Source organism: Excalfactoria chinensis, chromosome 3 (genome assembly GCF_039878825.1).
Source record: "Excalfactoria chinensis isolate bCotChi1 chromosome 3, bCotChi1.hap2, whole genome shotgun sequence".
Lineage (NCBI taxonomy): Eukaryota > Metazoa > Chordata > Aves > Galliformes > Phasianidae > Excalfactoria > Excalfactoria chinensis.
In genome coordinates, this window is record NC_092827.1 from 61941035 (window position 1) to 61967303 (window position 26269).

The 26269-nt window shown below is 42.7% G+C and overlaps 1 protein-coding gene and 1 non-coding gene across 3 annotated transcripts; both read right to left on the minus strand.

Annotated features, from left to right (window-relative positions):
• Positions 1-7347: 7347 nt before the first annotated feature.
• TRNAL-UAA (transfer RNA leucine (anticodon UAA)) lies at positions 7348-7430 on the minus strand. The gene has a single exon. It is a non-coding gene; the product is annotated as a tRNA-Leu (tRNA).
• Positions 7431-10382: 2952 nt separating this feature from the next.
• Positions 10383-25917, minus strand: STX11 (syntaxin 11). 2 transcript variants are annotated; one of them, XM_072332906.1, is made up of 4 exons: positions 25778-25821; positions 25285-25363; positions 16290-16482; positions 11739-13474 (listed from the first exon to the last, which is right to left on the minus strand). In XM_072332906.1, the coding sequence occupies exon 4, from the start codon at positions 13467-13469 to the stop codon at positions 12603-12605; it is 867 nt and encodes a 288-aa protein (XP_072189007.1). In that variant the 5' UTR covers positions 13470-13474; positions 16290-16482; positions 25285-25363; positions 25778-25821; the 3' UTR covers positions 11739-12602. The 2 variants fall into 2 exon arrangements, with proteins under 2 accessions (XP_072189006.1, XP_072189007.1); XM_072332905.1 differs by lacking the exon at positions 25285-25363 and having other exon boundaries at positions 10383-13474; positions 25778-25917.
• Positions 25918-26269: the final 352 nt, after the last annotated feature.

The window sequence follows — 26269 nt, forward strand, 5'->3', positions numbered from 1 at the left end:
GGTAGATCAGCACAAAAGCACCATTCAAAGGAGTGAATTATCCCACTGACCGTGCCAGGAGTACCATACTGAAAATGCAGAACTGTTACAAAGCACATTAAGGTTTTAACTGCACCTCTCTCACTAACCTGCACAGAGAACTCAACTCAGACATGGTAGCTAAGCCACAGAATTTGTTTCCTTCCTCAAAACCCTGAGAGAAACACACTTCTGCCACCTAACAGAGAAACAGTGCAATGGTTCAGTAACTGAGCCATACAGACATGTAAGTGAGGAGTCACATCGCCCAGCCTGCTGGCCCCTGACCAGCTCTTCTGGCCTTTCTGTATCAGAACTGGCTGTATCTGTGAAAGGGGTAGCACTGCTGCCTGCAAGACACTTCATCCCTTTCGGGAACTGCTTGAACCCACAGACTAAATCTGGGATTTAGTACCACATATCATAAAGGATAAGTCAAGAACTGAAAGAGAAGTGACACAGAAGATGAATTTGTTTGCATGTTCAGAGCCTGACCTATCCTGCAAACAGTCACCTGAAATGCATCAGGGCTTCTGTGTAAAACACAAAGGAAAGAATCCAAGTGCTTTTTTCCAAAAGTCATGCAGCTCAACCTTGTTAATGTTAATGGGGCCCTTATTTTTCAAACAGTCAAGATTAAGAGTTGTATTTCACTTCTCCCTTGCACAAAGTTACAGCCAGTCTAGTCTTTGCAACTCTACAAATTCCTAAGAATTCATTATTTAAATGACCTGGTGATACGGGAGAAGGGCTTTCCAAAGAGCTTACAACCTATGACTCTTTCTTTCTGTAGAGGCTAAAACTGCTTATGCATTATTTCTTGTTTCTTTTTTTTTAATATAGATTTGTCTCATTGCATCTCCTAATACTATAATGCCTCTTAAAAATCCCTGTGACATAGGGAAAACACTGTAATCCTGCTTTTGCACAGCAACTCTGCCAAACCCTATACTCTTTAAGGGCCATAATGGAATTTTGCTGGAGCTGCTTACATTTTCAATTTCATTTTGTGCTGGTTTGAAGATCAATAGAGGGAGGTGATGTTGAGGCACAGTCATTTTAAGAATATAACTATTGTGCCGACACCACAGTTTTCATTATATAAGCAGGCTTCCGTGCCTGTCCAAAACTTCAGTGATAAACAATATGCTTACATTAACTGTCACAGGATTAGCGTTCTTGAATTTATATCCATAAACACTGGCTGCAGTAACAGAGCTAATAGAGTATATCCTCGAAAGTGACTCACGCGAGTCCCTCCCTGTGGGAAGTCAGCTATCTAGTTAAGAATTAACTGAGCTATATTTTTACATGGATATTGATATGAATGAAATAAGCCTTTAAATTGAACAAATGGCTACAAAAATAAGTTGCTGAAAAAAAGACAGTGTTTTGGTTGTTTTTTTTTAGGCAAAGCAATGACTTATGCATACGGACCAGAGCAGGTACCTGCATATATAGCGGTGGTCAGGGATGCTGATTCAGAAATACCCAACCAGAAATACTGGTTTACAGATAACCTGCAGTCAGTAACTCCTTGGTTAGCTCCAAATGTCTCCCTCCAGAGATATTATCTCTGAGGTTTTGTCTGCAAAGGAAGCTGAATGCTTTAATTATACCAGAACATACTTACAACCTGGGAAGTAGTAATGCCAACATTATTAATGACCAACAGAAGATAAAAGGAACGATGTAAAGCACATCACTAAGTATGCACATCCCAATCTAACAGTATCTTAATATAGTATTTCTGGTTTAAAATTAATAATAAAATAAAATAAATCAGCATTTCAACATAGTTAAGGTTAAAATTAAGGCTCATTCTTGGTTGTAAAGACAAGTCTGCTAGGCATTTTCAAACTGGCTCAAGAGGACCTTCAGAGGCTGCTTTTCTGGGATGTTCTTACAGTGAGAGTGAGGCAAGTCTCTTCTCACTAGTGACAAGTGACAGGACGAGGGGAAATGGCCTCAAGTTGTGCCAGGGCAAGTTTAGGTTGGATATTAGGAAGCACTTCTTTACAGAAAGGGTAGTTAGGTACTGGAATAGGCTCCCCAGGGAGGTGGTTGAATCGCCATCCCTGGATGTGTTTAAGAGCCTTCTGGATGTGGTGCTCAGGGATATGATTTAGCGGAGGGTTTTTAGAGTTAGGGTACTATGGTTAGGCTGCAGTTGGACTTGATGATCTTCAGGGTCTTTTCCAACCTGGGTAATTCTATGATTCTATGTGGGTACCACCAACATGCACATTAATATCAGTTAACACATTCTCTACAGATCTCAACCTAAAATGGGTACTTTCTGAAACTAGTGAAATCCCTCTTGAAAACAACCTACCAAGAAAAGTAATAGAAGCAGGCATAGGAAAAGATTTTCTGACCACAATAAAAAGCTCTAAAAGAAGCCGACTACAACGCTGAGATGCTCAATTCCACCCTTACTCACAGAATCATAGAATTGCAGGGGTTGGAAGGGACCTCCAGAGATCATCGAGTCCAACCCCCCTGCCAAAGCAGGCTCCCTACACCATGTCGCACAGGTAGGTGTCCAGGCGGGTCTTGAATTCATCTCCAGAGAAGGAGACTCCACAACCCCCCTGGGCAGCCTGTTCCAGTGCTCCGTCACCCTCACTGTAAAGAAGCTCTTGTGCACATTAGTGCAGAACTTCCTATGCTCCAGTTTCTGGCCATTTCCCCTTGTCCTGTCTAAATACACTCTACTGCAGGTGCCAGTCAGTACTCCAGGTACTCCAGTCAAGAAAATTGACTTTATCACATGCATGATGTTTCTATGTTTTATATACTGGGAGGCATTAACTACTTTCTCCTCTCACAGGAATCTGGCTCGTGCATTCATACAATATCATTCTAACCCTATCCAATCATTCTTTTGCTTTTGTAGAAACATATTTTGTTTGGGAGGGCTGGACAAGCAGATATAATAAAAGTAATAATAAAGAAAGAAATAACCCTGAATCTACTTGCTTTCAGTATCTCTTCTTTACTGATGTGACAAGTGTCTTTTGGGGCAGTTCATCAGCATGAATGCAGTACAACAGGTTAGGCATGTTTTTCATAGAACACCCTAGGATTTGTTAACCAGCATAGAAATATCTTGCACTGTTACAGTGCTATCAAAATAAACATTGTGAAAGTCATTGCTATTCAATTAGCTGAATAAAAATTGAGCATACATTTCATCAATAAATCAGCTATTCTCATAGCAACCTACAAAACCACAAAGAAATTAAAAATACTATGACAAAAGAAGTCAGTACTTATGCATGACAATCATTTGTGTTCTGAATGTAGGAACAAAGAGAATAGCACAGGATGAAGGTGAGAGCCATCAGCAGCGTCACCTTCCCCTCAACTCAGTGGACAGGCATAGCTTGTTAATACTACAGCTGTGACACCACTTTAAAGAACTCAGACCAGATTACAGTAACTTAACAGTGCAGATGACAAAGTTGAATTCTGACACCAGAAAGGTCTTATGGTGAGTAACATTCTAACAGGCACCAGGCTTTCAATAGGCTAAAGCCAGACTTGGGTACTCACTCCTTACAGGAAGCAGACCGTACATATTTGTCAACAAAATAATGTACTTGTCTTGATGCAAACAAAATTACGTGAAGAATGGCTTTCAGTACCTAAAGCTAAGCACCTGCTTAGATCTTTGCAGGGTTTTGGTTTTTTTTTTTTCCGTTCAACAGAGCTCTGAGTAAAATGCACCTGGCAGCAAACCCATATATCCAGAGTGCGCCCTAGCACCTGTGGTGCCTTGTGCAGCTCCTTCATTTTACCTTGAGGTGTTTAGGAACAGAAATCTAAGCACTGAGAAAAATACATGTGAAGCTTACAAGCAAGCAAATCAAAGATCTTTAAGTTTGAAATAAGCTTCAGCATAAGAAAATTCTTCCAACACAATACTTTTTTATAACATGTAGGAAAAGTACTCTGTTTTTAAACATGAGGGTGGTCAAACACTAGCACAGCTTACCCAGAAAGTCTCAATTCTTAGTGATACTCAAAGCACAATTGCACATGACTCTGGCCAGCCTACATGAACCAAACCTGCTCGAAGCTGGGAGCTGGATTAGAGTAGCTCCAGGGTGGCCTTCCAGCCCTTGCCATCCTGTGAGGAAGAAAAACAACTAATTGATACGTACTGACCCTGCTTAGGAGCCCAAAACACAAGAAATTATCTAATTTTAAGAACTTTCCTGTGAAGAAATAAGGAATTGCAGACAATGTCAGCAGTTAATTTTAAATCCAAGCAATGGGAAACAGACAACAGAAGACTGAGGGAAACAGTGAGAAGTTACAGTACAGCCCAGGCAGGGGAGAGACAACATCTCTGCCTCATTCAGCAGCAGCTAACTGGTAGACCAGCTGATCTGCTTCTTGATGCGCTCATAAAAAGCTAACAGTGGGGGTGTGACAGAAAATAGCAACAGATATAAAACTGGACATGCGAAACATATGCCTGGCAATCATTAAATATGAATTTAGCCAGAAAACAGAGCTCTCTAATGAAAACTACGCTTCCCACCAGTGGCACCACTCCTATGCAAGTTTGCAACAATCCATGAGAAAGCAAGAGTCAGGTGTTAGAAACTCATCAAATCGCACATTCAGGGAGTATTCTCCAGCCAAAAACTGCATGAACAACTTTAGCCAACACTCAGAAAAAGCTGAGGCTAATGAGGTCAGAAGGAAACAGCCTGAAGCAATTCCAACCCAGAAAGGGGGCCATGGTCAGGCACAGACAGTGAAGGAAAAACAACTGAGGGAAATGAAGAAACCTGATGAGTGCATTCCCTTCCTAAAATCATTAGGGAGATGAAGGCATTTTTCTAATCACACATGTAAGATCATCGCTGCTACCATGTGTAAGTTCTCTGTGATCTTCAGACAAAAGCTCCTCTCCGACAGGGAAAAAAAAAATCAATTTATTCAGATTATTTTAATGCAATTAAAAATCCCAGAAAAAGGCGCGTTAGTACGCTTTATACAGTGTTATAGAGCAGATCAAGAACTTCATAGCTTTCTTATATCCTCTTCCTCAACTTGAGGTACTGGTCACCTGGAATGACAGAAAATGGTTTAAGTAAAGTAACAAAAGATGCACTCCTAAACGTAACTGAAGGAAGCGATAGCTGCTCAACATTTATGAAGCAGAACAATCTCAAATACTACTTCACCAGCAGGTTGCCTTCTCACTGATTTGGTCTCCTGATTATGAAGTGAGAAATAACTTTCACTTCAATTACACCTTGCTGTTTCCCTATAAGAATCCCACTTTGTTCAGCACACATCACGTTGAGCTTGCTGGTTAACCAGTTTTTCCATACTTCGCAAGACTTTCACAGCTCAAAGTGTGGCTCCAAGCCTTATTTATTTCATGTTATTTTCTGGTATTCTATTCACGGGCTTTTCTAACATGACTGGATTACTGAAGTATCTGAACTCTCTTCACAAAAAAATGAACATAATTCAGAGCAAACCATTTTGTAGTTGGTTAATCCTTGTTATCCCTACATTATGCAGTGGAAACACTGAGGTATGAAAAGCTCAATGTCAAATAACTTCAGTAACTTGACTGCTCATTCAGAGACACATAGTGTGCATTTTTTCAGAGAATGCTTAAAATCAAAGCTGAGGTTCTCAAGATAAATACCATGAAACGAGGAACATGCAAATGAATGACTGCTGGTGAAAAAGCCATTTTAATCTACTGGTTCCTCATCTGACAGCAAATATGCAGTGGTCAAATACCTAGTTCTGTAGAGTAGCGCTCAATAGCTTCATATGCTGCTCTTCTCCTATTCCACTTATAGCATTAGCCACTATACATTTCCCATACTCTTCATAAAATGGCGCAAGGATCCCATAGATTATGACCTTTCTAGAAAGGCAACTAATTCACAGAATGGAGTCCAATGGAAAGCAATGCCATTTTAACTAAATGCCAGAGCACACGTAAAACTGTCAAATTACAAAGGCATAATTCATGAAATTTTAACAAGAAAACTAATGAAGAACAAAGAAAGAAAACTACTTGCTTCATAAAATAAAAACCCGAAATGAAAATCAGTCAGCTCCAGAGGTGAAAGCCAAATTCACATGACATCATTCTGTCACTTCACTTACAACAGAGATCAATAAATAAGATTATCCTTTTCTATGTGGAAACGTGAAGGATGGGGATGGGACATATTTGTTGCTAGTGGATTTTATGGTTATTTCACAAGAGTAGGAAATGGTGAAGAACCCCAGATTGGCACACGCTCCAGCAAGTCATGGCAGAAAGCAAGGAACACAGCTTCATCACAAGACCAAGTGGAGCTCCCTGCAATAGAAATCTCTTACAGGAAGGACTGGGCCTATAGTGGAATTAGCAGCCTGGAACTCTGGGTTTTCTATATCTCCTTAACATGAAGACTGTTGTTTTTTTGTCAGTGAAAAAAAAAAAAAAAAAAAAAAAAAGCCTTGCAATTACTTTTCATTTTTCCTTTCTTTTAATGTTGAACAGTGGCCACCGACCCATCCTGTAGCTGACATAGTGGGGACTTTTCATCACCACCAGTGCTGCATCCGGACATTTACATGAACATTTGTTGTTTGCACAAGCAGGCCTATACATAAGGGCACAGGCAGAGTTACCCCATCGGTATGCAAACATGTGGGTTTTCAAGGGCAGCCACACTCCATCGCAACGTTAAAAGTAAAACATGCATTCAAATACAGGCCCATTTTTACTACTTTGTTCAGGAGCGAGTAATAGGAAGGAAAGTTTACTTAATAAAACAATCCGACTTACTAGAAGGCGCTGTTCTGCATTTAGAATTGCAGAACAGTTAAATAGGTAAACAGTCAAACAGACAGTGTGCCAGCCTCTGTGCTGGGTGATACATTGGGACTGAAAGCTCAGAACCACCTTTTCAGCTGCAATTACAGTAGCAGGGTGGCTGTGGACACCAGTACTTACCTGTATTAATTTGGCACGGGCACTGTTACAAACACACTTCACTGTGTGTCCGTCCGCACTTCGTTTGTGCCCCCCCCCCCCCAACGCCCCGGAATGCAGTGATACTTTCCTGTCAAAACAAAACGCCGTCCCGAAAGCTGAGTAAATAAAGCTGAAGTTACGGGAGGCCTCAGCAATGCGTTCAGCCCGGCTGGCCTCGGCGCCTCTCCCGCAGGCCCCTGCCGGCGCCGAGTGCCCGGCACAGCCCGCCGCTCGCAGCCTGCGGCCGGGCCACGCTTCCGCCTCGGCCCGCGTCTTCCCTGACAAATTCGCGGCGCTCCCGAAAAAAAATGGTCATTTACCAGGAGTGGGGTTCGAACCCACGCGGACATACGTCCATTGGATCTTAAGTCCAACGCCTTAACCACTCGGCCATCCTGGTGCAGATACAGGAACCGCCCGCAGACGCTCCTACATACAAGGCCTGGCTCCCGCCCGGTCCCGCACCCCGCCGACCCTCAGGCCGCAGCTGCCGCGCCCCCCCCGCCTTCGTTTCCAGCGCCGGAGGGCGCAGAGCGCGCAGCGCGCCGCGCGCGGGCGGCCCCGTTCGGCTGCTTCGGGAGAAGCGGGTGGACCGGGACCGGAGAGCGGGGAGGGCCGAGGGGATCCCGTCACCGCCTCGGGCCTGCGCCCCTCAGCCAGCCGGGACTGGGCGGCCGCCCCACCCCTCCGCCGTGCCTTCGGCGGGAGCTGGGGCCCGAGCGGAAGGGGAAAACGGGGAGGTACGGTCGGGTTTGGAGGCGCGGGGCCGGGGCGGGGCCGCGTCTGAGGGGAGAGCGCAAGGTCGCCGGCACTCAACGGGGGCCCGGGTCGTCCCGCGCCACTGTGGGGGCACCAGGGAGGCGGCCGGGACGCTGCCAGGTGCCGCGCAAGCAGGGGGAGCGGGCGGGGCGCGGAGCCGGCCAGCAGCCGAACCGACCCGAGCGGCACCGCCCCGCCCGTGGTTTCTTCTTTTCCTGGACGGCGCTGCCTGCTGGGATGGCAGGTGGCAGCTGCTCCCGGGAAAATTCGGTGCTACGGTGCGACATAGCAGTTATTCCTACCCCCAGGTGCTTACTGGGTAGGCGGCCGGACTGAGCTCTACTCGGGCAGAGAAGAGTTGGAAATATGCCCTGCATCCAGCCTTCTCCGTGCTCCTGCTCTTGCCATGGTTACTTTTCCTCTGGAAAATAGACCTCCCCCATTCCACACCACCAAAACTGGTCACGTTTGAGCCAACCCTCGGGTATGGGACACGCACGGAGAGCAGATGTAAAGCATGCAGCCTCTTTTTCCTTAATCTTCTAATTCATGCGCTGATATCCATTGATGAAAGAACAACTCCTTGACTGACATTTACCATGCTGTGCTATTTGCTAGTGGTGTTCCACATTTGGTGTGGTGGTGTGTCTCAGCAAACACCTTCAAGAAACATCATCTAGGTTATTTTCTTTCCTGCTCATGTGTGAAATTATTTCTGAGAGTCTAAATGTTTTTTTCTGTGAGGGCTTTGCGTATGCCTTCCTTGGTTGAGAGGAAGAGGATCCTGATTCTCTTGATGTGTCAGGCCGTGTTTTGGTGGCCAGTTACTCTAATGCACGCCCAGAAGCACCCTCTGTCAGAACAGATTCTGCTTTGCAGATCAGATGCTCTTCAGACAGCAGCTGCATTGAAAATGCTAACTTCTGGGCCAGGCTGAGGTCATTTCTTTGCCTTATGTCAAGACCTGTGGCATCCTTGAGGTAACTGAAAAGTGGAGGGAAGCTTCTACAAAGAGAACAAACAATAGGCCACAATGTACCCTGTTTCACTTAGAAGATTCTTAAATCAGAGCCAAGAAAAGCTTTCTAACAACAACAAAAATTATGACTGGGAATGTGTTACCCAAGGAACTTACATGATCCTGATCATTGGGAACTTGCAGAAAGCAGCGGTTAGGTACACTGGTAGGGTGGTCCTGGCATGGTATTGACCAAGGGGCAAAAAAAAACCCAATACCCTCATAAGGTAGGCACTGTATGGTAAGGTATGACAGCAGAACAGTAGCCGTCCAGTGACAGTTACAAGCTTCAATTCAGCTATTCGGAAAACACTATATATTATGATACAAATATGGAAGAAGATACACCCATTAGTGCATTCTTACATAGCAGAGAAACAGATTCATTGGCTTCATGTAAAAATCACATTACCTCTGATTAACTGTAATCACTACACACAGTATCTTTGAAAAGACGATTTCCTGCTTTCATCACATGTGATACTGTTGTAGAGATACACACACAATCACATGTAGCTGTTTTTCAGATCTATTTCAAACATCTGCCATGGCCCAAAACTCTAGAGAACCTATTTTGTTTTCAAGGAATTAGAAAACACAGCAATCCTAAAAGCTGTAGTAGCCCATCTCACTTTTTACTGCAACCCCCTCAGTACCAGCTATGGTGTTTTTCACATCTTGGAAAGGAAAGAAGTTCCACAGGATATACTATACTATACATCTCCATAAGAGTTGTGTTGACTTTGAGAAGGCAGCTCTCCTTAGCAAGCATAAAGTCACCCATTCTGCAGCTTCTTTTAGTAGTAAGTTGACACAGTATCAAGGCTTTTATCATCTTCTTCCACTCATCCTGCGTGGCATTATTGTTTGCAACTGCAGTGTAATCTGTGTGGGCTGGTTTTTTGGTTCTGGTTGTTTTTTTTTCTGAAGCCTGTTTGGCTGTTACTGGGCAAGTTAATGGAGTTCTTACACAACAACAGAACAAATAAAACCACAAACCCTTTAGTATTAAGCAATGAACAAGTTTGAAAGGAAGATAATTATTTCTTTAGTTACTGCGAGTAGCTTTTCAAATGCCTCTAATTCACAATGCAACTGAGAGATAGTTTTATGAGTACCACGCTGATTTCAGTGATTCTTATTTTCTTCCCCACAGCAACAGCCTGAAGTCAAGTCAAGGACTCTAATTACCTTTGTCCTCATGCTCTTGCTCTCTTCCTCGGTGTCCCAAATCAGACTGAAGATTTGAATATAAGCTTTATATCTCTAATAACAAAATCATCAAGATCTTTCAGAACTGTCAGAATAAATGTGTATTTTTTTCTCGCAGCAGAGAATAGTCTTAGAATGTATGAAATGTATCATTCTTGTTTTCAATAGGAAAAATTATGAGAAGTCCATCTCAATACAAAATATACTTGATTTACCATGGCAACAAATATCCTGAGGACATTCTTTTAGACGTTAATCTTCTTTCACTAATTTACAGTTTAGTCCAGAAGCTTTTAAACAAAACTTTGACTACGTGAGCAACTATTCAGAGCTGTTGACTCAATGCACAACACTCTGCATTTTCAGTTTTTCTTACTAAATATTTTATTGCCTTTGTGGACATACACATGTGCAAAAAGGAAACGGCGGGTACATATTTCTATCAAAAGCAGGTACATATTTTTTATCAAAAGCGTTGGTAAGTGCTAAGTATATGCGGACAAAATGAAATACGTATTTTAATTCCCACTGATTTACATCCACGTTCTGATTGTTGGCTCTTTAGGATATTTCTCTACAAATGCAGTTCCACTGACTTGAATGTCAATACCAATGGAATAAATGACTTCTGTCTTCTTGAGTAGCACCAAAGCAGTAAAATAACGGTGCCAGCTCAACCTCCGCTCTTTTTTCTCCCGCTTCAAGTTTGAATACTGGGTTGTTTGAGAGACTCTCAAGTGTAATACTGATATCATCAAGACATCACTTAATATCAAAATATCTTCTAGTTTAGAAGACCAGTGTTCTTCATGCTTCCATCTTACCACAGACAGGCGCTTCAGCTAAAGGGATTTCCTGTTTCTGAAAACTGTCATCTATTTAGCTTCTCTTTGTGTAAAAAGCCTGTCTGGCACAGAAGCATTTCCCACAAGGATATAAAAGCTTGGAAGCTGAATTTCTATTGTTGTTTTGTTATGTATCAATATAAACAGTACGAAATGTTCGGGTGTCTTTTTTAACGTATAAAATTAGTGTGCAAAAGTTCAGAAGGGAAAATCTTCATTGTGATTGACAAGGGAAGATGATTCTGCACATTTAGACAGAAATCCTCAATACAAAATACTTGAAATGCTTAAATATGGTTGTTAAAACAGCTATAAATATGACAAGAATTATTTAAAAAAAAAAAAAGTCACTAAATTCTGAAAAAATGTCCTGCATTAATTCAAAGGATACCAATAGATCACAGTGTAACAGGGAGCCACCTAGAAATATTAGAGTTGGAAAACTTCCAGCTATAATCACTTGCCAGACCTTATGAATACATCTGTCACTGACAATGCTCGGTGGTTTCCAGGGCTGCAAATGTTCTATTCCCTCCTCATCTGTCAAACCAACTATGGGCAAACTCCTCTTACACAAAAGGAAAGATTATTTTTCAGGCTGAAAAGGGCACTGAAATGACATAAAAATGTTGTTTATTCTTCAGGTGCAGAAGATGAAGAATACACCTGGATTTTTCTTTCCCCAGAAGAGATTTTCTAATGATGAGAGAAAACCCTTAACTTTTGTAAGCCAGCAAAACTGAATATTAATAAATTTAATCCTTCATGCTATTAAAAACACGTATAAAAATTCCAAATTAAAATCAATGCTTATTGATTAAGTCTGTTGATGGGGTAATCCTTCCACTAAAACTGCTTGTGGGTATGTGACAGCACAGGAGACTAAAATGCTTTCTTTGCCTCCCACCTGTTGTCTTCTTACGCGTGCTTCTACAGAGGGCATCTGCACACATCTCTTTTGCTGTCTGATACGTCAATTGGCAGAAACATGTATTTGAAACCTAAAAGCTTAGCAGTATTTAAATCAAGATTTTCAGTAGCTCAATTTAAAAAGTCAGTGTGATGCCTCTGTGTTGCAGTTGTGGGCACTCAACATGGAGACAAACAGTCACCTGAACACAAACAGCAAAAGGTTCCTGTTATGCTTTAAGGTACGGCTTACTTCTGTTAAGACCAGTGACAGATGGAAATAAAGTTGAAACAGAAGCTAGTTTTGCATTCTGCTCCTGGTAACAGGCTCAGCATTTTGTCGCACAAGCAGAGCAAAAAATCTCTTCAAGTATTTGCATCAAGCAGGTCCCAAACTAGTTAGAATTCCAACCTCCGGATTCTGTGGTGTATTCTGTCACCACAGGCATTAAGCACGCACTGCCTGCAGACCACTTTGACTCATAAGAACAAAATAACTTCTTGTTTTCCCTAGGGCTCTTAGCCTATCCTTCATTCCTCTTTTTTGACTGGAACAAGTATCATTGCACAGCAATCTTCTGAGTCCCTGCACACCTCCAGTTACAGTAAGAGAGTGCATTTCAATTAAAAATAGTTGAGAATAGTTTTATCAACACTTCCAGTAGGCCATAAATAGAACGATTTTTCAGCACAGTTAGGAACATGTTACCAAACAAAACAAACTGCACAACAGTGCCCACAATTTTAGGCGCTGTAATTAAAGAAAAAATCACTGAATATCTGATTTTGCAAACATTCAAGTTGGTCCATGATAGCTTCAGTAGGATCGTCACCTTCTGCAAAACGAAATGCAGCAGCAGAGGATTGTCATGAGAGGGTGTTTTCTTCTGTATTCTAGTGCTTTTTTTATTTGCTCTTTGGATTCTCCTACATAGTCCTCAACATTTTGCATGTTTATCTCAATGACGTCAAAGGTGTCTGCCTGTTCTTCCACTAGCAGGGCCACTTGCAGAAAGAGCTCGTGAACCTCCTTAATACGACCTTCTAATTTCACCAACTCCTTATGACGTGTCTCTATCTCATTCAAGGCTGAGCGAGCTCCCTTCACGTCCAACAAGAGATTCTCAGAGAAAACATCCCACCTGCCTTGCTCAATCATCTCCTCAATCTGGTTGCTAGAAACTTCTTTGCCCATGATTTCTAGTTGCCGCTGAATTCGGATCTTGCAGTTCTCCCGTTGGTTCATCTCTGTTGCATTGTATTCAAACATAGCTTCCTGAAAGGAATGCATGAGGTCAACATAATGGTTCTTTGCTACCCTGGAAATGACAGACATAACCCCATATTTTGTTACTGCATCCTCGCAGAAATCTCTCATTATGTGGAGTTTCCTGTGGATGCTTTCTCCACGGGCCTTGATGTCTTTGGCAATACCATTAGTATCTCGTTTAATGCTACTAAGACGGCGCATGGAAGTAAGGAAGCGGCTGTTTTGCTTTTTTAGTCGCTTGACATCCTCCCTTAGGAGGTTATTTTCAGTCCGGATGTTCTCTATGTCTTTATGAAGAGTTTCCAAGGCATAATCAGTCTCATAAAGGAGAATGTCACGGGGTGAATTTTCATCATCCTCACTATAAGAAAACTCTTGGTTGTGCAACCTGGCAAGTTCACGCATCTCATTTAGCCGGTCTTTCATCCTGCCTGTAAAACAGGAAAAGTAGGAAAAAGAATTTACAGTAAGTAAAGTATTGCTTTACAAGTTCTTAACTAACGACACATTAAAGATAAACCAAAATATTGCAGATCCTCTATTGTTCTAAACTTGCTTTTCCTGGAAGGAGAGCAGAAGTCTCTCAGAAAAGTATACAGCTTTAACCAACATTGTTGGGAAAGGAAAGCTATATATATATATATAATATATATATATATTTTAAAAAAGGAAGAAGAAAAGAAATAAGCAAGTTTATGGTCTTCATATGCTATTGTTAATCATAGTGCACCAAGCATTAAAAAAAAACCAACAACACAGCAATAGCTCAATTTTCTAAGTAAAATCAACTAATTAAGTCTCATTTAATTTTATATAATGGAAACATCTTACAGAAAGAATAAAGTAACACTGTTGTTACAGGTCAGGATCTGTTCTTTTTGCCTCAGACTTACTTAACTATAAATTTCACTAAAACAGATGCAGAATGAGTAATCTGTGTAGACCGGTTAAGTGGTAACAACACATAAATCTCCTGCAAGTATGTTATTCACTTGAAATTCTAGAGCTAAAATCTTTGCAGAAAATAAGACTGAAAACTTTGGTGAGAACCCTATACTAAGTATTGCAGCAAGCAGGAAGCTGAAAGTTTCCCATAAAAAAAAGTATCTTCTATGACATCATTTAAATTAATAAGAAAGAGAACCAAATTAAGAACTAATAACAAGCATGACGTTGCCAAATCTCTGTGTCTAGAGGCATCATCTTTGTTTTTCTAGGACTTAGAACACCTTCATGAGCATTTACAAACAAATTACCTGCTCTGGACACATCCCTTCATAGGTTTACCAGATACTCTAAAATTAAGTAAAGTCCCACCATGTGAACATACTCAAGATAACAGGCCTAACTCCAATGTGAATTAAGACTTAATGTCTTAATGTGACTTAAGATCAATTTTATAGCCAGTTTCATGGGATTGTTAAATATGTTAAAGATGTTGGGGAAGAGAAGGAAAATTCCATTACAGACAAAGCCTCTTCAGCTCAATGAGAGTATATGCTCATCTCAAGAAGCATCCTGATTATAATCTTGTTTACACTGGTACAAAAAAGCTTTTTCAGCCTAAACTAATTCTGTTCCAAGCAACATAAACAAACGAAAAAAATGTAGTCCAATATGATGAAAAATGAGCATTCAGTCAGGAATCTACCTACATAACCATTGTTTGAATTTAAACCAGAACCCACATAGATGCAATTAAATTACACAGGGAAAGCTTTCAGATATCAAAGGTTTTCCACCACCTCCCACAGCAATAACAAAATCAAGACCTACACCTCATGCCATAGCACTGAGATGAAAAGTCCCCACCTACAAGGAAAACAAAATCACAAATGGCAGCTTTAACAACCAGTTTACTTGACTTGAAAACTGCATGGCCAAGATTACCTACAGGAACCATAGCTAGATTATCTACCCTCTGTGTTCGGAAATGGTTATTGGAATGTTCTCTAGACAGCATGGTGGAAAGGGAGTCTAAAATCCTCCCACTTTTAGCCCGATCCTTTGACTGTCAAGTGTTGTGCTTAGTGATTTATTCATTTGGTGTTTAACATCTATGTTTGGAAACAATAACCTACACCTTAATGCAATGATCTGTCTTATGCAGATGCAATCCTGCTTCTGCGTATTGTGTGTGTGCAGGCTCACATCACTGCTGTGTTTGAAGGAATAGTCCTCCGGCTTGAGGAAAAGTAAATTTTAGTGGACTTCCTAATGAAATCCCCACAGCAATAAGTCTGACAAGTGGCTTAGCAATAGTTACTTGTGTGTGTGCGGGATATTTGTGTGCACTTAATAAAGGTGATGAGCTTCTGTGGAAAAATAAGAATGGTTTGATCTATTAGCCTCTACACTGTGTTCTTGCAGACTTCAAAGGATGTAGGCATCTACCAATCATTTTGATCCAGAGATGCTCTCAAGTATGCACACAAATCATGAGTTTGGTATGAATAATATCAGTTTTTTGTCTGTTCAAAACTTAAGCAAGAATTCTAAGACTGAGGAAAGTTTACATTTAAACAGAGAACTACACTGAATAAGTACAGTTATACAATAAAGCTGATAACTTGATAGGAATAGGTCTATACTTCATTCCTTTACAAGGATGCACTTTGTAATTTGTCTTTCTTATTCACCACTATTTTTAAGTGTTAGATAAAACAAAAATAAGAACAAATGGAGAAGCAGAAATACAGTAATTCATAGCATGAAGATTACTAATAAATTTACATGGATATTAATTCTTCAGCATCTCTGTAAAGTACTGGTGTTTTGTTTTTGTTTTGTTTGTTTAATACAACACACATGAAAAGTTAAAAAGTTGAGCACCAACATAAGAGCAAGGACCTCCCAAGTATTGCCTCAGATTGCACTGTAATGTTGCCTATACACAGAATGATCTTGGGATTAAACACTGGCCTACATCCCATCACTTCCACCAAGTCTGTCTACAGTCTATATGTGCTGAGAAAAAAAATGTTCTACAACATAAAATTGAATATTCATAATTCAGCTCATGGTCAGATATCTCATTTACTGTGTTAATACAGGTCACTTCCTCAGGGTTTTCTCCCGTGATACCCCCAGAATGTTCTCTATACTCAAGAGTCCTTTGGGGAAGGGCAGCTCTAACAGCCCAATCCACAGACACAGATTTCAGCACAGAGTGGCTATGGACAACAGCATCACTCTTGATGAGTTACAATGCCAACTTAAAGACACTTGAAGACCACTGCTCCATACCTTGTAAATTCAGAAGTCAGCTCCTGACTTTGGCCACTGCTGCTGGTCTCAGGCACTTGACCAAGTAAGATCCCAAAGTAACAAGCTGGACATCGGTGAACGAATACATGGATCTAGGCCACTCACTAGAAGTCCATCTCCAAAGACACGTGCCACATCTCTTACAATCTCCGTGATCCAGTAGAATCCAATTCTAAATATGAACAGAGGGATCAAATTAACATTCTGTAGACAGTCTTCAGCCTGAGGATTCCTAGTTTCTTAATGCTTAGCTCTTAAAGCCCACAGTCCAGATCTTCAGGGAATTAAGTCAACAGAATCCCCTGGAAACCTGTCCTCAAGGACAAGGGAGCTGAGCAGAGATAGAAGATCTTTAAGGAAGCTTTCCCTAGAGCACAAGAGGTCTCCACCCCCAAGTGTAGGAAGTCAGGAAAGAAAGGCAAGAGACTAGCATGACTAGCATGACTGAACCACAACTTGATGGTCAATATGGAAAGCAAGAAGAAAGCTGGTTCCAAGATAGTCCTCAGAATGGTGTTAAATGACTCAATGTCCAATGGAGATCAGTGATGAGCAGTGTCCCTCAGGGGTCAGTACTGGTACTGACACTTGTTAACATCTTCATTGATGACACAGACAGTGCGTTCAAGTGCACCCTCCACAAGACTGTGATTAGTGCCAACGTGTATGGTGCAGTTGACATCACTGAATGGGATGCCATTCAAAGAGACCTAGACAGGCTTCAATAGTGAGTTAGGTGAACCTCTTGAGGTTCAACAAATCCAAGTATAAGGTCTTGGGGGATGTAAGGATGGAGCAAGGCCATCCTTAAGGACTTGGGGGTACTGATAGATGGCAAGCTGGACATGAACATCAATATGCCCTCACAGCCCAAAAGCCAACCGTTTAAGCTCCAGTCTTCTGACAAAACAGTGAACTCATTTGGAACATTTGCAAACTGCTATTCTGATGGATTCACAGGTAGGTGAAATTTTAGGAGATTCTCGTAAGGAAAACAGCAAACTCAAACACAGTGGCATTACAGAAGTCTTTCCCCATTTCAAACAAATGGAAGCCTCAAGAGAGGCTAGTAATTTCCAAGCATCCCTTTGATAGTATCAGTGACAGAAATGGCAAAAAGCTGAAACAAACAAATAAACAACAATGGGGCAAAGCAGAGGGGACCAGCCATTTGAAAAATGGGAACTTAACAGATCAGTATTTGGAAAAGTTGACCTCCTTTATCAGATGTTGTTGTTACTCAGGACAGTTTAGTTGCATTTACTTACATGTTGATAGCACTGTTTCTAATTAAAACAGACATGTTAACACGTGATATATAGTACATCACAATTTGTCAGCAATCTCTTCACTTATTATATAGAGCCCCATGCAGCAGGAGAAGCTGAGCCTTTCTGGCTAGAAAGCATCTTTGCAAAGAGAACTTTGGGGTTCTGGTGGGCATCAACATGAACATAAATCAGCTCTGCACCCTTGTGGCACATCAACAGCATTGTGGGCAGGAGCTGCAGAAGAGGCTGAGGAGCGATCCCTCCCATCTGACACCTGAGAGTCTGTATTGGGAGTGTTGTATCTGCGGCAGTGCAAGACATATGGACACTGTGGAGTGAGTCCCACAGAGGCCATCAAGTTGGTCTGCAGTGCTGGAGCCCCTGCTGTGTGAGGAGAGTCCAGGAGAGCTGGGATTGTTCAGCCTGGAAAACAGAAAGCTCAAGGGAGATCCTACTGCTGCCAGCACCAACTAAATGTGAGGTGTACACTGAGGGCAACAGACTAAAGTGGGAACCAGAAAATAGAGGAAAGAAAAGAGGTGACACCAAAAAAAACCCCCAAACTCACAAATATTGCTATGGGTTCCCAAAGAAGTTTTGGAATCTGCATCCTGGCTGAGGCCTTCAGCAACCTGATCTACCCATGTGTGGTTTGAAGGTGGCTGGATTAGACGACCTCCAGAAGTTCCCTCCAGTGTAATTATGTTCTATTACACAGCCTTAAGTCTGATAATTTGAATGAGAAATAAAACTTGTGCAAGTAGCATAGTATTATTTCAGATATGTTTAACACAATTATTGCATCAAGGACCAGCTACTCTGCACCCTGGAATAACAGCCCCGAGTATAAAAATATCTTCATTGTACAAATACGTGTTTTAATAGATTAGCTGCTTGCTGGTTTGATTTTATTTCAAAATACCATGCATATTCAAACTGCAACACGTACCTTCCTGTTGTATTTTTGGGGTAGATAAAGTAAAAATAAAGTTCCTTCTGCAACCTGTCATGGTGTGTACACCCAAACACATGCACACAGGAAATACAGGCCAGGTAATGACTGTAAAGGTCACTGCTTTGAAGCCAAATACTCACCAAGCACAGTCAGTGGGGGATATGCTTAGCATTCACCTCTTCATGTTAGCACGCTGCTTCTTGGTGTTAATCACTATGACTAACTTTCCCATGTTGAGTAAGAAATTTGCCAGCTATTCTGTCGCAATAACAGTGCATGACACGGGATTTCAGACAGAAAAGGAAATCACCTCTAGCTGCACAAAACTGCTTCCCAAAAGCCCCATGTTCAGACCAGAAATCCTGAATTACTGCTAACATAAAATGCCTGATAAAATAAGCTACTTGTAGTAACAAGTGTTGGCTGTTAAGAGCAAGTTATGTACAGCAGAACTACTAGCATGTATCTTCACTACTGTGCTAATGTTTTGCTTCTAAGTAGAAGTAAGAAAGGCTAGAAAGTAGTATACAAAAGCAAACAAGATGCACACCTTTATTTGTCTCAGCGTTTACATCTGTATATCCACATCACTGGGTTTGGTGACAAGCAGTGAAATAAACCAGCAGGTTCAGCACAGCATCCACATTTGCATCACAAGCAGCTGGGAAGGAAGCCAGAGAGTATTTTTTTCTTTCTACATCATTCCCAGAAGGCACCTGCTAGCTAAAAGCAGCTTGCAGGTTAACAAAAGTCGAGTCAGTAATTGTTTCAACCTTGGGTAAGGCCTTACAAGATGAGAGTCTTACTTCAGTTGAAGTGGCCTACTTGAGGAACAGATACTTCAAAACAAGACATTTAAAACAGAAATATATATACAACATATATTTCTGCCTGCAGAAATGGTTCTTCAGTCCCTTGGAAGGTAAAAGTCACTACGTGCTTCAGTATGAGTGCCCATAGCTCAACTGGCCTGGTATCCTACCCCTGAATGCCACATGCTATTGCTTGCATGACGCACCACAGATGTGACCCAAGAAACAAGTGGTGAACAACTGGGAAACAATCTGCTCCTAGGCAGAATTACTTATTGGCCAGCTGTGTATCAGCACATTCCAGCGACCTTCCATACTTTTTGAGGACCATACAGTATAAACAGAAACTCATATGGACTGCTGGCATATAATATACTCAATTGCGAGTCAAATAATGTGCCACTGCTACACAAAACTGAGTAATTTATAGTAAATACAACCAAAGACTTTCTTTTCAGAGTTAGATTGTCAGATTTAACAATTACATTTCTGTTTTGGAGCAGATTCAATCATTTTCTCTGGTATCTGTTCTCCAGCAATAGCTTAGTAACTCAGACAACATGTTTGCAAGAGGATTTCCTCTATACAAAACAAAACAAAAACTAACTTCAAATTGAATCAGAGCATAATGCAAACCGTATTTCACGACCAAATTCCCTGACCTCTACATCATACCCATCACTGACGGAATAGCTTCTTTTTCTCACTCCTTGTCTGTGAGAGCTTGAAAAAAGACCATAAAAAAAAAATCATCATCTAGCAATTAGGACACCATGCCTTCTGGAGCTGTTTTAAGATCACATCTGTGTATTCTTCTCCAATCTTAACAAACACAATAGAGGTCAGCATGTTGAAATCTTTTTGTAGCCTCGCTGAAAGGAAGTTATCGTTTTCTCTGGAGTTTCTTGTATTTGGTAACGTTTTAAAAATGTACCAAATGTGTTCAGGATTGAAAATAACACAGAACACAGGCTAAAATATATATATATACATATTATATATATATATATATTAGCCTGTGTTCTGTGTTATTTATATACACTACATGTGTATATACTGTGTTATATGTATATACTACAAGCAGTTGCATGTGTATATATATATATACACACACACACACACACACACACACAGAAATCCATCACAAAGTTGAAAATTTATCCAGAGAATATTGGACACAGCTACTTTGTATTGCAGCCAACACCTGTGCACTGCAGAATACTCTCATCCTACTTCCAGTCACATATGTGAGAGTACATGAAAATGCAGGTGTCTCAGGGCAGGTTTTTCTTCAAATCTTACATGGAGTGCTGACTTCTGTTCACATCACATGAAGTTATTTATTACAAACTGCTATATTCAAAGAAACGGGGAGAACTCATTCTCCACAGACTATTTATGCAGGTATCTGAATCTCCATGTCTCCCTTGCTTTCTTTCATACCGCAAAGGCTAGTTAGAAAGGCATAGGGGGGAAAAAATTAACATTCAAATAGGTTGTTTCCTCTAACTCAAGGTAATGAGGCATAATTGCTTGACTGCTGATAGATTTTGAGCTTCTTTGACTCACCCAGGTTTCCTCTACAGTATTCGGCACTAAGTAACTCAGTTTTGGCACCAGAGCATATTATAAATCCAGGGACCTAGAACGTTTCTCCTACTGCCCAGAAGTATTCAGCAGAATTAACTATTTTAGTATTTCCCAGAGACTGGTTATCAGGTTTTCCAGACACCAAAAAGGGAAGTTGCTGCGCACATAATATGCATATAATTTTTCAGATATTTATGAAGAAGCTGGCAAAAAAAAAGTAATAATAATTAAAAAAAATCTGGAGTTTTACCTTGCTACTACACAGTTTACATGGTAGTTGAACCTTATCCATGCATCAGAGAGGACAGCCTGTTGAACGTATACCTGGTGTTACTATTTATTGGACTGTCTACACTTCTGCTGTGGAGCTGTGGATCACCACTGACAAGTCTCTTGTCCTGCGCAGACAATAAGATGGATTCTCAGCATCTTCTCAGGGCATCTTCCTCACAAGTACCATTACTATAAAACTGTAACCAGCTTTGTTTATGTCTCATTATAGGGGGGGCTAAACCAGCACTGCAGACAAAAAAGTTCTGTCTTCATGATATGGCCCATTAAAAAATGGTAGTCTTCACATGCACTGTTTGATCTCCAAAACTGCTAACTCCCTCTAACAGCCATCATATATGAAGGAATGAAAACAGGCAAGTTTAATGTACACCCCAATTTTTTGCCTCTTTTTCTCCCCCCCCCCACCCCAGGACTCTAGAAACACTATGGTTATCAGCTTCAGGTTCTGGAACACTGTAGAACTGCTGGAACCCTTACACCTATGAGCTGTGAACACATCCAGCTCTCTGAAAAGGGAGTGCTACTACAAGCAGTTGCATGTCTATGAGAATGTATTTAATCACAGAGAGAAAACAATGCCACTGTTGCTCTCCTTTAAGTCCTTCTCATGTGGTATATTGCAGGCAAACTACTGCAGCATGTTCTGTCTTCCTGTGATAAACAAAGCTCAAGTCTTCAGTTAAAACAGGATGGGGACGAGGGAGTATGGATTATACCTCCATAAGCTTTGCCAATAGTCATACAGAAACATAAACAGTGAGATGGCCATCCATGCATTTCTGGCAATTACTGCAGCTGAGAAGCGTGATGAATCATGGCACATGGAAATGTGATGCCATCACTGAGTGCTGCAGGTGGATCCTGCTCTGGTGAATCACCTCAACAAGCCTGACACAGGTCTGCCCAGCAGAACAACTGGGTACAGGCTGCACATAACTACCATTGCTACTACCAGGTGGTATTTAGGCACAATTAAGACATTATCCTAGCATCTGCGTGGAAATATGAGGCTGCATGTGATTATAAGTCAGAAGCACAGTGTTCTACGAGCACTTGTAAATTAGCACAACTGCTTTTTTTTTTTTTTTTTTCTTCTTTTTTGAGTATACATACATTTAGAGCTTATGGTTATACAATCTGATATCAAGTATTCAACTTATAGGAAAAAATCCCTTTGTGTTTTAACATGAGGTGTCTTATTGGTGTTTGTTCTCGTGGACCAGTACAGGAGGCTGAGTTCTGGGTCCTCCTGCAAAACCTCTAACAGAACCAAAGAGGTTCAGCCAGGAAGCAACCCTCACACACACGCGCGCAGGTGAAATCCCAGCTCCAGGACATGCTGACCAATGGTACAGCAGTCACCACACAGTGCCTATGGGTGTTCTCAGGCCTCTTCAAAGCACCAGGGACACTGAGACAAGGAACAGATGTAACTGGGGGTACAGTGGCACCAGTACTCAAGAAATCTCTCCCCAGCCTTTGTTGATACAAATTAATCAAGAATAATCTTACTCCGCATCAGTTAAGACTTCCCTGTTTACTGCCCAGCAGATAGAGAAGAAGCTGCACACATGATCAGCCTCACGACATCAGGTCCGGTGAGACCATGATTAACTACAGAAACAAGGCCTAAATGAGATGCGCTGAGCACTGTGTGCAGAAGGCTAGATGAGATAGCAGGATGGTGACACAATCAGCAGAAGCTATCAAAACAGCAGAGCAAAAAAAGCAGAAGCTGAACCACACTGCTGGCTCCCCAGAAGCCTCCCTGCCAGCAGCGTGGCATGGCCACAGAGCATGGGCATGGTCAGGGGCAGGCCTGGAGCTGTGCACCCAGAAATGGCTTCTCTGCAAGGCTGCATCAATGCGGTGAGCCAGCTCCTGGGGCTGAGGTAAATTTATCGGGTTAAATTAGCATTGCCTCGCAGATTTCTGCACTGTGTCCTATCACTTCTGCCCCGCAAGGATGAGTGAGGAATCAAAGGCATTGATAGGCCAGGTGAAATATAAGGGAGACTGTATTCAGTCAAGCACCTTCATGTCTGGTAGTTATCTCCTGTCGTAACTGTTTTCAAATATGCCAACATTATGATGGCATTCTGTCAGTCTAGGAGGTTACCTGTAACCTCAATTAGCAACCTGGATAATGGAGCCAGATGCGAGCCTTCACAGCCTTCAGACAACACTGAACTTGAAGGGGGCAGACGCAAGCATTTGGTGGCAGAGGGGAATACAAACAGGATACAGGATGAGCCTGGCAATTGACAGCAGTGCTACCAGAAAGTAAAAGGAAATTCAGAGTATGGCGCTTTTAGAACAAAATATTTGCACAGACAGCAAATAGGGGATACCTGGGTTAAAAGCAGGAAAGCATCAGTGGGGTTATAGTAGATTACAAGCTAAAATGCAAGTTCACAGTATAAAACCACTGCAAAAATAAATAAATAAATAAAATAAATAAAAAGAAAACAAAAACCCACACATAATTTATATAAGCAGTAGCATGGGAAGCACCAATTGTACCCTACTTGGTAAGGCCTTGGTTGGAATATTGCATCCAGCACCCATTACCAAGCTAGGAAAGCCACAGTATACTCAACAGTCTCCAAATGGTTAAGAAAGCAGGAGCCTGAAGAAAGAGGAGAGGGACATAAGCTTGTTCTTCACACAAGATCAGAGAGAAATCACAGAATGGTTTGGGTTGGAAGGAACATTAAAGCCCATTCAGTTGCAACCCCCAGCCATAGGTAGGGCTGCCACCTACCAGGCAGTGGGGCCTTCAGTGCCTCAAAGGATGGGGCATAAAGACACTACACTCTAATGCACAGGAGTTCATAAAAAGAAATGGTTATTTATTTCCAATGCCATCCATTTGACCTATATGTAAATTACACTGAACAAGCTGTGATAGGATAAAATAGGATCAGTTCTCCACTGGAACACCATGGAGCCCTCTTCCTCAGGGGTCACCAACAGGCTACACAGAACACCCTGCAGGCCTATTTTGGGGGGCACTGCTCTGCTGCCCCAGAATGGATGGGGCCATGCCTTAAAATCTCTCCATGCCTATGGTATCCCAGCTCCCTCGCAGCCATGGAAGTCCTGGTTGTTCCTACCACCCAGAAGGTCTCTTTCTATTATCACTGAGCATCTCTCCTTTGGAGCAGATCTAGGTTAGTTATGTTAGCATCGTGTCTTTCCTCACAGAAGGCTCTCTCTTGCTTCCACGTCCAAAAACAGAGTGCACAGTACAACACAAGGCATCAGATACAGAGCCTAACCCTGCACCACCCCAAACCTACAAGGCTGTAGGACAGTACACAGCGGCATTTAAATGTGTTGAGAGATTTTCTTTATCATGCCTATTTTCTGGATAAAGATCTCTTACGACAAAGGAGGTTAACTTGTGGTTTTAGCCTCAGCCAAAACACCATATGCACGCGTCTCATGGCTCAGCATGCAACATCAGTTTCAGAGCGGTGGTCATACAAGGCAGGCAGTGAGAAACACCAGGTAAGAAAAAGGTCTTCAGAAGTGCTGAGCATCTAAAGCATCCTTTTGTAAGGATGAGTTTCACCCAGTTTTCCTTCAGGCTGTTAAACCTTTTGTGTTTTCTTTTGACTGAAGTTGTGCTCCTCTTGTAGTCTCACCACTCCCATAGAAAAATGCTTAAACAACAAGGAGCACCATTAACAGTAAGCCAGCGTCCTCCAAATTGCATTCTCGTCTTAAAAAGCCACGCGTTTCCATTTGGATCCCTAGCAGCTTAAAGGAAAACAAAAGGTTCCAAAAATACCACCTGAAGCAGAGCAACAAGAAGCAACAAGAAGCACCACTGAGCGCTGCAGGCCAGCGATACTCTCCCAGTCATTTCCTTCCTCAGTACTGGCTCCCGCCGCTATCTCAGACACACACAGCAGTAACGCTCCTCAGCAGGACAAGAAACTAATGCCAGTTTAATAGGAAGCCATCTAAGAGCACTAGCTCCTGCCTTGTTCACAGACCTGCCCACGAGGATGCCCAAGGAAAAGGGGAATACCACAAGCTGTTACCTCTCGCGTATGACGCCAAGCACCTTCAGCCCACGAGGCAGGAGGACGGGCGAAGCAGGCTGCAGAGCTGAGACAGGACCTGGGTTTTGAGAACCATTTTTTTTGGCGACCACAGCCACAGACGGAACCAAACACCTCCGGTCTCCAACCCACTCTCTGCTGCCGAGCTCACGCTTCACTCTCGGCACACACGGGGCCGTTTCCTTTACACTCGGGCAAAGGCAAACTGCAGAGCGCTCCTCACACCCCACGGGCCCGATGCTGAGCGAGACACCGGCACTTGGCGCCGACGGCAACAGCGAGAACCCAGCTCGACAGCGCGGAAGGCCCCGGCCCCGGCCCCGGCCCCGGCCCCGGCCCCGGCCCCGGCCCCGGCCCCGGCCCCGGCCCCGGCCCCGGCCCCGGCCCCGGCCCCGGCCCCGGCCCCGGCCCCGGCCCCGGCCCCGGCCCCGGCCCCGGCCCCGGCCCCGGCCCCGGCCCGCGCAGCACTCACCTGCAGCCCCACACACAGCTCCTTCCAGCCGCACTCACTGTCAGACAGCCCGCGCCGTCGAGGCCAGTGCCGGTCCCGGCGGAACGCCCCGCCCCGTGGCTCGGCTCACCGCCCATTGGCTGCCGCAGGCGGTGATTTGCATAGCAGCGCCCGCCCCCGCCCGTCGTGGGGCGGATTTGTACGGGAAACGTGGGCGAACGCGGGGCGGCTCTGCTTGGCAGTGCCTTCCGTGGGCTCCGGCAGCAACTTCTTGCTGGCTTCGGATGTGGGCGCGGAAATACCGTGCCGGACTGGCTACTACACAGCTCAAATCCCCGCTTCCGTTCAGCGTGTGAAAGGAGATGGTCTGCACTTAGAGGGTTGCGCTTAGCCCGTTCTTGGGTGTTGACTTTTTGTTGTTGATGGTGATGATACCAAGTAATGGCTGGAAGAACATCTATGCTTTCCAAAGCCGTTCTCAGTTCCCTTGATGCCCCCAGACCTCTTTCACAC